This window comes from Capra hircus, chromosome 13 (genome assembly GCF_001704415.2).
Source record: "Capra hircus breed San Clemente chromosome 13, ASM170441v1, whole genome shotgun sequence".
NCBI lineage: Eukaryota > Metazoa > Chordata > Mammalia > Artiodactyla > Bovidae > Capra > Capra hircus.
In genome coordinates, this window is record NC_030820.1 from 3331120 (window position 1) to 3344264 (window position 13145).

Consider the following 13145-nt stretch of genomic DNA (forward strand, 5'->3'; position numbering starts at 1 on the left):
ATGCACAGGTCATGTTTCACCACCAAGGACCCATTCTTCTTTGGAAAAATTCCTATGCACCCCCCCACATAAGCCCTCTCGACAATCTGTGATAATAACTGAAAGAGACTAAAGAGCTTCTGTCTTTTGCTTCTGAATACAATAGAATATCTCAAATAAAAGTCCATACTGTATCATTCCATTTGTATAAAATTCTAGGAAATGCAAACTCACTTATAGTGACAGGAGGCAGATAAGCCATTATCTTAGCACCGGGAGGGAGTTGTGGGTCACAGGGTACAGTGTGATGGAGTGAGTGGATGGGTAGGATTACAAAAGGCCTGAGAGGAAACTTCTAGGGGTGATGGATATGTTTATTTTCTTAACTGTGATCATGGTTCCCTTGGGAGTATGTATCAAGATGTCTCAAATTGTGTACTTCAAAGATGTGGTATTTTTTGTATGCGAATTATGCCTCAATAAAGCTGATGAGAATAAAATAAAAATAAATGCAAGGTTAAATGAATTCTAACCTGGAGCCACATTCTTCCATTCCAAACGTGGGTGGTGTGTATCTTTAAGAGTGCTTCATGGGTAGACGGGTATCTGGCTCCACTGTGAACTAGGCAGCGAGGCACTCGCGTGGCTTGATTCTGTGCCCTCCTGTCTGAGCACCGCTTCCAACTCAGAAGATTGCTAAGGCATGGAGACAGAGAGTGTGGGCCATTTAGAGCTTCCCCTAGTTGGGCACAACAGCGTGTATACATACAAACACTCATATGGTCAAACCTGCTTCTTTCCAGGTTCCGTGGCCAACCCGTCCCTGACGCCCCGACCCAGGCGCCGCGCCAGCCCACAGTGCTACCATGGCCGAGGACGCGGACATGCGCAATGAGCTGGAGGAGATGCAGCGGAGAGCTGACCAGCTGGCCGATGAGGTGATAGAACCCAGCCCCAGGAAGCAAGCAAGAGATGGGCAGCCGCGTAGTCTGTTTTAGTCAGGCTGAGGTGGGGAGAGGGCTTCTTCTCGTGTTTCAGAAGAAGCAGCACTGATTTCCTATATAGCTAAGGCCTCTGCAGACAGGAATGGGTTGGTTATAAAACTTACATGCAGATCAGTGACTGAGCCCAAACTCCCAACTTGTAGAAATCCAGAGAAGTCAAGATCCTCTGAGAAAAGCAACGTCTCTGGATGTCTTACAGCCAGCGGAGTGCAGGAAATGGCTCACTTCTGAAAGCTGGTTGTTACATTGTCCAGAAATTTGCAAGCTGGTATTAAAATTGAATTATATAAACTGAAATTAAATAGATTCTATTAAACTTAAAGGTAATAAATACTTAAATCTCATCACATCCTAATGATTTTACTACAATCTATGCTTTCAAAGTTCTTGGCATGTGCGGTATCTGTAGTGTGAGGATATAGTCTACCAGTATGTGACCGTTGAACCTTCCCAAGTGTGACACCATGGTGCACTTAGAAATCAGAGCAAAAAATATTTAGACCATGGAATCTGCAAACACTACAAATCGGGACTTGACCTATTGTTTTGTTGATCCTCTAGACTTAAAAAAGTGGAAAAATATTAATAACAGGTTAAATTTTGAAGGATGAACATCCACAGCCATTACACTATAAAACACACAGACACACAAAAAAACAACTGAGCAAATCTTCCAGTATTTGAAAACTATGATTGTCTTCAACAGAGAAGCTGCTTGCATCATTGACAAATGAATAGAATTGCAACATACATCTTCCTTCACTTTGATTTTATTCATTAATGTAAATGAAAATATCAACCAGTGTTCATACCAGAGCTGCACTTGTTGTCTTCATGCTTAGCTGTGGACACAAGAGTTCAGCAAAATAAACAAAGCTTTCTGTAGAAAATCCATTGGCTATATGGAATTTGCAATAAAGAGTATTATATATTTTATTATTAGTGGTAAGTTTTATGCTATTATATAAATAGCATCCTTTATATCATTTATATTCATCCTTTATATCATTAAAATAACACTCTTTTTTTTTTCTGGTGAGCCTATTGTTAGGCATTTACCAGCACACCACTGCTTACAGCTCTTCTATTTCGAAAAGCAGACTGCTGACAGTTCTTCCCAGAAAGTGAACATGCTTCATGTTCCTGAAAACTCTTGTCCCAGATAAGTTTGTCACTTAAAAGCACAGCTTTTGAGAAATCACAATCGTTGCTGAATTCTAATAATTTCAAATGAACTGAGAAAAAAGTGACCACACTATGCCCAAGGGACCAGTGCTGAATTCATTTTTTCTTATCTCAGAACCGAGATAATTATAGCTGTTTCCTGTAGGCTAGTCATTTCAAACATGCTTGATTTTTTTTCCACCCTAGGGCAACAACTTAATTTGTACTGATAAGACCTTCCAATTGTGTTTGTAGGAGCTTTGTAAGAAACTTGATGTTAGATTCATCTCAATTCATGAAAAACAACGTCTTTAAAATTCAATATTCTTCATCCAGGGGAACAAAATTAGTCCTCTGGGTATTTGAGATAATTTTTCATGACTCCTCCACATGCAAAATTATCTTTTCCAGATTGCTTTGTCTTTGATATCAAGAACAGCTTCATATGGTTCTGATTTTATGACAATCAGCTTTAATGTAATTGCTTTAAGGAATCTTATTATGTAGAAAGCCTGATAGGAAAGAGATTGAAATTGTGTTTCTGTTACAAACTTCAAAGAACATGTGATAATGGCCCTATGTGTTTCCCAAGTGAAGAAAGTTTTCTGATCTTCCTCGACCTCTGGATCCTGCACTCATAATATTTATGTTTTTTTGTCTTAGTCTCTGGAAAGCACCCGTCGTATGCTTCAACTGGTTGAAGAGGTAAGGAGTGACCATATTTCAAGATGCACATTCCCTTTGGCTGACGTATTCTTTGCCTAGGCCCTTTGTCTTTCCCTTGGCCACCGTCCCTTTGATTTCAGTGTGAACGTAGGTACCAGAAAGCTGCATAAGGCAGGAGCTGTTGTATTTAAGCTGCCACGTAGACATCAAAGTATTCACTCTCCCTCCAGCCCAAGCTAAGTCTGGAAAGCAGAGGAAAATGGTATTTCCAAGTAAATAAATGCTCCCAAGAAATCTTAAAAACATATCAGAGTGATATTTTTTTAATATACGAAAGAATTGTCCACATAAAAATCCTCATTTGTACTGATTTTGATGCCTCTAAATTGCATCTAATCTTGGCTTTCTGTTCTGACTTTAGCCACATGTATGACTTTTAAAAATATGGCTCCATAGAGGCATCATATTTTCAAAAATTGTTAGATTTAGAGTCAGGAACTAAAATTCATGAAATAATAGGAAAATTCCTTAATAAAAGGAAGCATTAAGTCTAGTCATATAAATATAGAAGCTCTTTTTTCATTCCTGACTCTAGACTGAACATTCATTTGCAAGGTACAGTTAATGAATCCTTGACTATTTTTAAATGGGTAAAATAGGGCAGATAGCAATAATGGAATCAAAACGGCATTTGCAATAAACTCTACTTATTCCAATTTGGGAGAGCAGCAGTCAACCAGGAAGAATAAATAGATTAATTGAACTTGTCCACTGGGAGAGATGAAGTGGAAAAAGAATGGGATGAGCTATATTTATCTTAACTGAATAAAACAAGTCTAATCGTTTTTATTCAGTGAGATGCTGTTTTAGCTATGCTTTGAAAATGCTTATCAACGTATGAATTCATGTGTGGTTATCATCTTCAGAGATCTTGGGGGTTTTCTAGCAGAATGATTCAATGAGCCTACTGGCCTCACGCTACTGTTAATTGCTTCTGCAATGACATGAAAGGAGGAAAAGATAAATTTTACAAGGCGAAAGGGAAGGGCAGCCATCTCTCACACTATAGAAGCCACCATTTCCCCTTATTTCTGCAGCTTCAGATTCTCAGCTAAGAATGAAATAAAGCTAAATGTGACTTGTCACAGGAAGGGGAGGAGAAGGCGGCAGCCAAGAACTTGGAGGACCCCCGGAAGGGTGGGGGCGGACTGCTAAACAAAATCTGTTGTCATGAAAAATGATAGTGTGAGCCTACAGTGTAACAAAAATTGGTCCCACAGGAAGGCAGGCCAGCCAGGGGCCAGGGGCCCTTGGCAGACACACAAGGAGGCAACCTTCACTCTCTTAATGAAGAGAAATGTTTTCTTTGCTCCATCCTGGGAACACCATTCATGCGGAAATACTTGAGGACCAAGAAGGAAGCAGATAAACTAAATCTAAGAGTTCTGGCAAGGCTTTCCGAATAAACGTGTTTCCCCTCAACCTGTTCTGAGAACAAGTGAAAGGAATAAATCTCAGTAACATTCCCACGTGAGCTATCACGGTGACTGGGAGGAAGAGAGCTTGGAAGTCAGCTGATGTCATTATCTTGATATATAGGGATACATCTGTATGACCTTCAACTGTGGCCTCCAAGCTCATATTTAATGTGTGTGTATGCACGTGTGAAGCGAATTTCTAATCTACAGAAACTATCACCAGTTTGCCCTCCTGTGCAATGTTGGAACACTGCCTAGAACGTGACGTGATAGAGAAATGTATCCAATACACCTTTCCCCCCGCCCCTCCCCAACCTGAGTCTTTGGGCTGTGCACACTTCTCTTTTGTGTGTCTTCTTAAATTGCAGGCAGTGTTGGCCAGTCTTGGAAAAGAAACATCTGCTCTAATTCTCTAATTTATTCTGGAGGAAAACATCTCAAAAGCTTTATTGATTGAAGTAGGATTCTCAAATCATACATTTTTGTTTCTCCTAAGTGTTTCTGCCAAGCATAAAGTTGCATCTTAGATCAGGGGATAAAGCAGATGGATGCTATTTCCTACCTCTAATGAGAGAGAGGAGGTTATTAGACTTTCGATCCTTAGGAAGTTATGAGCAAGGCATAATGAGACTAGATTGATTGCTCTTATATCCTCCTGGGTTATTTTATATTGATGGTCAGATGCCTCTTATGTCTAGGGCATTGGCTAGTCAGATGATATTCTGCTTTTCAATCAAGAAGGAAATTCTCTTTAAAGAGAATCAGCATTAAATATTCATCAAGGACAGAAATCATTAGGAAAATTCGAGCATTGAAGTACCAGGATCTTGCCCATGATCCCAAAATACATCAGTGCCATATAATTTGAATTGAGCTGAATGCTTATTGAAATTCAATCTTAAAGACAGGAAAGGTTACTCAGCTTGTGAAGTCTCCCTGAGGTAAACAGTTCCACTTTCAGTGGAATATAGGACTTTGTGCCATCCCTCATGGACTTAAGTTTACAACAGAGTGGAAGCATGGAGGCTTACTTTTTAATAGAAGCTACCGTGAGCCTATCAAGGACAATGTCAAGTCACACGGAGGTCAGTGGAGAAAGTTCAGAAAAGCTGAATACCATATACACATAAAAAGATTGAAAATCACATAGCACTTGGTTCTTAGGCTGAGTTGGGAACTGGCTGTTTTGATGGATGCATTTCAACAAGTATTTATGGAATGCCTGACTCTGGGGGTGGAAGATAAAAATGGATGTCATGCAGGAAAACTGATGAAAATAGTTCTCCAAAGTCAAGACTCCACCTGCCTTGGGAGCATAAAGGAGGGGACAGTGAATTCTAGAGGGAGAGTCATAAAACTATCTGCAGGGAACGGTGTCTACACGTTCATGCCTTGGGCCATGAAACTAAACCAGGAAAAGCCAAGCTGCTGTAGGGCAGGCTGATCCTAAAGCCCCACACAGCCTCATGCCGTGGTGGTTACTGAGGGCTCCCCAACATTGATGGGTGTTTTAGCACTTTTCTTTTCATTCCCACTTATCTTTTGAAACACTTTGGCCACAAGAAGAAAGTAAGTATTCTTAAGCTATGTCTTTATTATGCCATACTTTCTACTGAAGGGGAAGATCAGGCTGCACAATTATTTTCAGGTAGACAGATGGGAGGGTGTTTTGGAACTCTAGCGATTGAGAGAGTACCAGGACTGGCCTAGTTTTAGCTCAGGTGTATTGGACTTTGGAGAAAGCATTTCAGGATGACAAAAGAAAGACTTTAAAATGTTCTATAAACATTGTCTTAGTTCATCAGCAAGGGAAAAGTAAGACAGAGAAATAAAAGGTAAATAAAAAGAAATAAAAAAAAGAAGTCCCTGACATCTCCAACTACCCCTGTTAGTAGGTAGACCGGTTTCCCAGGAATCTCAAACAGGAACCAAGAATTGAACTAAGACAAATATAGAATCATCTCCTCTCCCTCCTTGCTATTAAAACATAATACTCGTCTTCTCAGGCATGTATTTGTCTGGCCCTTACCTTAGTTCCAGGGGCAGAGTAGAAGCCTAATAACCATTTAGTGAATGAACAAATGAGTGAATGAACCAACCTAGGAACTTCCCAGTTTTATTTAGCATCTCTGTCCTTGTCTGAAACATGGGGAAGCATCTGCTGCTGCTGCTGCTGCTAAGTTGCTTCAGATGTGTCCGACTCTGTGTGACCCCATAGATGGTAGCCCACCAGGCTCCCTCATCCCTAGGATTCTCCAGACAAGAACCCTGGAGTGGGTTGCCATTTCCTTCTCCAATGTGTGAAAGTGAAAAGTGAAAAGTGAAAGTGAAGTCGCTCAGTCGTGTCCCACTCGTAGTAACCTCATGGACTGCAGCCTACCAGGCTCCCCTATCCATGGGATTTTCTAGGCAAGAGCAGTGGAGTGGCTTGCCATTGACTAGACCAGTGCAAGTGCGTTGCATGAAGCAGGGCACTCAAAGCCCATGCTCTGGGACAACCAAGAGGGATGGGATGGGGAGGGAGGTGGGAGGGGGCTTCAGGGTGCAGAGATACATGTGCACCCATGGCTGACTCATGTCGATGCATGGCAAAAACCACCACGGTATTGTAAAGTGATTACCCTCCAATTAAAATAAGTTAATTAAAAAAAATTTTTTTAAAGAAAACATGGGGAAGCATCTACAAAGGTCAAGTGACTGTTCCCCAATCTCAGTTGCTGGCTGAGTTAACACAATCTAGTATTCCTAACTTTCAGATCTGTGCTCACTGCTTCTGTTCTCCCAAATTGGGGCATATCTGGATTGTTCAGTGAATCATTCCAACAATGAAATATTGAGCACTAAATTGAACAAAGAGGAAATTATACTTGCAGGGCTTCATATAAAATAAATGAGTAGAGCCAAAAGGGTCCACAGCTGAGAGCTGGGTTGACTAAACTGAAATCATTCATCTGTTGCCCACCCTCTGTCCCCAATAGAATGGAACAGAGATCTCATACATGACCTTGAGTTGAGTCCTCACAAAAGAAGATGCTCCCTAAGATGACCCTGTCCTCACCAGAACTTGCATTATCACATCTGTATGTCTGAATGAGCCATCTGCTTCTTAAAATTTCTTCTCATATGCAATGGCTAAAATATTCAGAAAAGGGGCACAGAAATTAAAGTAGTCCGCCAGGCTGCTCTGTCCGTGGGATTCTCCAGGCAAGAGTACTGGAGTGGGTTGCCATTTCCTTCTCCAAGGGATCTTCCCGACCCAGGAATTGAACCCAGGTCTCCTGCACTGCAGGCAGATTCTTTACCATCTGAGTTACAAGGAAAACCCCTGTTAAAGTGTGTAGATGAATTTCCATTTATAGTGCATTGAAGAACGAGGTTTTGAAGTATCTTCTGGGGTCTAGAATCTTGCTGCTAGTGTACGTCCTTGCACCAGCCAGCATTGATGATCTTGCTCAAAATGCAAAATATTTGGCTCTATCCCAGTCCTACTGAATCAGGATCTATATTTTAATAAGATGTTTCCTATGCAGGGGATTCACATGCACATCAAAGTTTGAGAAGCAGTGATCTAGAAGCTTCTTACGGTAGTTGGTAATGATGATATTTTAGTTTGCCCAGATATCCTGCTATAGATGCAGTTTGTGAAGATGTTTATTTTAGTAACCCGATTGTAATGCTAACTATCGGCCAGGCACTGTTCTAGCACATGCTGACTATTAATTCATTGAATTCAAGTAACAACTCAGTAAGATACGAACTATTATGATCACTATATTATAAATGAGAGAACTGAGGCCGAGAACAATTAAGACCCTTACCCAAGGACCCATAGCCAGGAAAGAAAATCACCAGGATTCCAGGGCAGAGTCTAGCTTCAGAATCTGTGCTGTCAATGACTCTTGAAGTCACACTGAGCCATTACTCTCAAAACTATATCCTGAATTGGCAGCTAGTTTATCAAAATGTGTTCAAACACTAGTTCAGAAAGATACATGCCCCCCAGTGTTCATAGCAGCATTATTTACAGTTGCCAAGATATGGAAATGACCTAAGTGTCCATCAACAGATAAATGGATAAAGAAGCTATGGTATATATATACATAACAGAACACTATTTGTCATAAAAAAGAATGACATTTTGCCATTTGCAGCAACATGGATGGACTTGGAGGGTATTATGCTAAGTGAAATAAGACAGAGAAAGACAAATACTGTATGATATCACTTTTATGTGAAATCTAAATACACAACAAACTAGTGACTAGAACAAAAAAGAAGCAGACTCACAGATGCAGAGAACAAACTAGTGGTTGCCAGTGAGAAAAAGGAAGGGGTTGTATAGGGATAGGAGGAAAAGGGGCTTTTATGAGATATATGAAATCAGGCGTGTGAACCTTGTGAAAATTATACAGCACTTTTAAGAATCTTTCATTCAAAAATTTTTTTAAAGCAAAATAGTCTTTTCTGTCTGGGAAAGTTAACTGCACACATTTTCTGAAATGGTGAGTTTATAAAAGCTCACAGAAATAATTTTCATTGTTTTAATTCTATTGAAATTGAATCATTGAAGAACTATTCAAACAAAAACAACAATCCAAACCTTCTGTTGACCTCCAGTAACATCTCTCTCTCTCCTAGTTTACTATAAACCAGCAGAAAATAAAAGGAGCCATGAGAGATGTGTTATTTTAGAATTTATTCTCAGGGCTGCCATGAGTGTTCCTTGGAAAACCAATTAATCCAAACTATAAGCAGTACCATTTAATACCTATCAACAGTCACCCTGTGAAATGGAAGGTCTTTACTTAACTAGTTAGAATTCCTGGAAATGATGATTCCTAAGTATGAGCAATACAAATATCTCTGCTCCTTTTCCCACCCACCACCAACTCCCACTTCCCTCCACCAAATAGTTCAGGGCTGTTGGACATATTGAGATCATAAGGAGTGAGGTGTGGGTGCCTTTTATAGACTTCTCCTGACCCGAAAAACTGCAGGAAAACTTGTGGATGAATTATTTTCTCACACTATATTGTTGTGCAGAATTTTAGATTTCATTAGAAAAAGCCCTTATCTCTCATCTTTCAACCCCTTTTCTAAATCTTGTAGAAAACCTCTCCATAGAGAAAAATAAATGGAAGATTGAATTTCTTTTTGAGCTGTATTTCTCAACCTTTGTGATGCAGTCATCTCTTTTGATAACCCTAAAAATCTCACCCCATCTCCCACACAAGATTCCACACACATCTTCCCAGTGGACCACCCTTCACCAATTTGCTGATGGAAACTTTCTGATGCATCAAGCCAGAGAAGTGTTAGTCTCAAAGATTTTGAAAGAATTTTCTTTCTGTGGTTGGTGTTACCAAAATGATAGGCATTTTATTTTCCAGGTATAGAATCATAGTGTGATATTATATGTGTATATTCCAAGTCCATGTCAAACCCCAACCCCAATCTTACCCCTTGGAGACTGAGCTGTATCCCCTCTTCTATCTGAGAATCGCTGAATGATCAGGTCCATAAGTGACCCACTCCTGAGTCCCTCCCCAGCCCCTAAGGTTCTTTGCCATGTTTCCTTCCTCTTTTTCCTTTGATCCTTCTTCATTTTCCATTTCTAGGGCTAATTGTCCCCTTACTGATTTCTCTTTCTCTCTTTTCTCTCTCTCTAACTCTTTTTCCACTTTGCTACCATTATTGGAATGTAGAGTAAAGATGCTGGTATCAGGACTTTGGTTATGTTGGATGAACAAGGAGGTAAGTTCAGATTTCTTCAGTAAGAACAATTCCTCCTCTGAATAAAATGCATTTAAAAATGATTTGTGCATCCACAGGTGGTCATTGCATGTGTTATGCACATATAGAAGTGTAAGAGTTCTGGTTTTCATCTTATTTTTTTGTTCCTTTCTCTCTTAAAGAAATTGGTATATGTATAGAAATGTCTTCATGGTTGAATAATGGTACTACACTCCCTGTTATATGTGTTGGGGTAAAAGAATTTTGAAGGCAAAAGTCATTTGTTTGGATTTTTTAAATGATAATATTTTGGACAGTTTGGGGATTCTCCCACTTAGCCCCAATATTTCCTATAAATTTGGTGTTCTTCTAATGATTCCCACATAGAGTGAGAGAATCATGTACCATGTTGTCCATTTATTTTGACCATCCTAATTCAGCATCTGGCTGTTTTGATTTATAAGTCATTATGAGAGTTCCTTAAATATCTAGAAGCTTTTTTAACAGATCATAAACTGAGGGAAATCATTGGAAAATGGAAAATTGAACCACTTAAAACATTTGAACTTTTTCATTTAATTATAAAAATAGAGGCAGTGAAAATCAGAGTAACAGCATTTTAGTATAGCGTCTTTATAGTCTACAGTGGAATCTAGAAGGGAGTACTAACATTTTTCCCTTTGACTTATTTGTCTAGTCATTCAGAGATGCTTTAATTCTAGCTAGAAGTTAGTTGCCTGATTCCATTCCAAATTCTTATCATAACAAACAGACTTGGCAGAAATATTTTCTCTTTATTTGTATTTAATGTCGGCAATAGAAAACTCTCAGCAATCATGAGAAATTTTTAAATGTCAAAGATAAAAAGGTAACATTTATTTAAAACATGGAACATCATAAACAAACTCTGGGAATAAATCTCAAATTGAGAGGAAAATTGCCTTAATATGTAAATCATCAGCTTACATGTAGATGTATGAAACTATGCTTTACGCAACAACAGTAATAAGATGCCACTCTTTAGCTGACTGGCACAACTTTTTTTAACTGATAATAATCAATACTGTGACTATGTCAGGAAAACAAATCCTCAGTCTACATGCGGGCATTGTTGATTGATACAAACGTTTGAGAGTAATTTGATAATATACACACATTTTGATGTGCACCCATCTTTTGACCAAGATATTCCACTCCTAGAATTAGATGCTGCAGATATTCACTGACAAATCTGTGAAGAAAAATAAACATGCCTTACCTATAATACTGTAAAACTGGAAACAACCTAAGTGTCCAGCAGTGAAGAGGCCAACCACATCAATATGGTATGGCCATGAAAAAATTCTGCATAAAGTGTCGCAACCATTGCAATATATAATATAAATCTTTATTTACTGACCTCTGAGCAGTTGGGGCAGGGACTGGGAGGGACTGAACTACTCTTAGCGGTCCTCTGAGAAACAACTGCTAGGAATCAATTAGAAGTAGATTGGTGAAGAGGAGATGAGCAGAAGTAGGCAGGGAGAGTTTTCTGTGATGTGGGCCTGACACTTTTGAGAGGGGAGAGTATGGGTGGAGGCTTGGGTAGGAATCTCATACTGCAATGCTGCTCTGAGAAAGTCTCAGCCAGACTGATGCGCAGCCCAGGAGCAAAGACAACCCGGTGAGGCAACCCCATGCTGGGCAGGATTGCCCCCAAGCTAGTAAATCATGCTCAGTCATTGGCTGGGAGCATCCCAGAGAGGGCGTGGCCTCCATGTAAATATGGGAGATCATAGAGATGCCACAGCTGGAGGTGTCTGCTAACTGAAGGGTCCCTCTTGGAAGGAGATCTGAGTATACCCTCATGGCTGTCAGTAAAGACATTTGTTTCTATATTATTTATTTGTATTAAATTTTTCCAATAAACATACACTAACCAGTTTTTTAAAATCAAGAGAAAAGTTCTTTTAAAAAAACAATGAACATCAATCCCAACACTTACCCTCTCATTTAAAAAAAAAAAAGTAAATTGCAAAATTAATACAAAAATAATGAAGTATAGTAGAGTTGTATTTTGAAGGGATTACAATAGCTAGAGCAGTCTTCAGAACTCCTCAGATGAATTTGCTATAAATTTTAAGACTTGCTGACTTGATCCATATAGCAATGTCCCAGACTTTGAAACTCAGGATGCACTGTCACTGCGATTTTTTAAGAATTGCATTTAATTAGGCAACATGTGCCCATATAGAAGAGTAGTACTTCATTTCTAGTGCTAAATTGATACATATACACTCAAGAAATATAGAGGTCTACCTTATTAACTCTCTGTAGTTAATGATTTGCATATGAAAGGGGTAGAAAAAGAAGCATTGCAATAGAAAGAAAGATTTGAAAAAGGTTCAGGATAATGCCATTTTACCCCTAACTATAAAGCTTTGACATAAAGACATGAAAAATAGTACATAAAATCTGAAGTAAAAAAACACAGTAAGATATTGAGTTGCAAATTACATTGTACTTTGATGAGGAAAATCTAGAGACAAAATTTGCCAAAATCTCCAAACAAATGCAAAAGCAAATTATTCTTAAACATAAATGATTCCCAAGAATATCTTTATATTATTCTCAGAGAAACAAAGCAAAAGTGCAGATATTCCCTGCAAGACAATTAATGTTCTCAGCTAAGACATTTCAATTATGGCTGCATGGCTAAATTCTCTGTTGAACATATTTCCTAGGATAACCTGGGTTTTACCAGATGCATGATGGATAATTGATACAGATGAGAAACACACAACTGTAAACATTCAAAAGTAGGTGGCTTCTGCCTGGTCTTAAGTGGTGTATGTTCCATTTATACTGTAAGAAGAGATTAGGATCTTTTTAAATGAGTCAACAACTATCTTCTCTGCCATTGTAAATGCATTTGAATGCTGTATATGCTGTGTTTAGTTGTTTAGATCAGTAACTGCTTTAAAATTTCTCTCCAATTTATGCTCTACTAATTTTATCTTTGCCTGAACACCAAAAGTGTTGACTGCTTCTCCCCTTCAGCTGCACAGAAGTCTCAAGAAACAGTCATCCTCCTAAAGAGCCATTCCAGGTTGCCCTGCTAAATGCTTGAACTCAGAAATCC

The 13145-nt window shown here is 39.0% G+C and overlaps 1 protein-coding gene across 2 annotated transcripts in view; it reads left to right on the top strand.

The window, feature by feature from the left end:
• The window catches only part of SNAP25 (synaptosome associated protein 25), an 87488-nt gene that overhangs the window by 53086 nt on the left and 21257 nt on the right, over positions 1–13145 (top strand). For both annotated transcript variants that reach the window (XM_005687812.3, XM_005687813.3), the window contains exons 2-4: positions 783–917; positions 2811–2852; positions 9997–10045. In XM_005687812.3, coding sequence (XP_005687869.1) covers positions 846–917; positions 2811–2852; positions 9997–10045 — 163 coding nt within the window. In that variant the 5' untranslated portion in view covers positions 783–845. The remainder of the gene's footprint in view (positions 1–782; positions 918–2810; positions 2853–9996; positions 10046–13145) is intronic.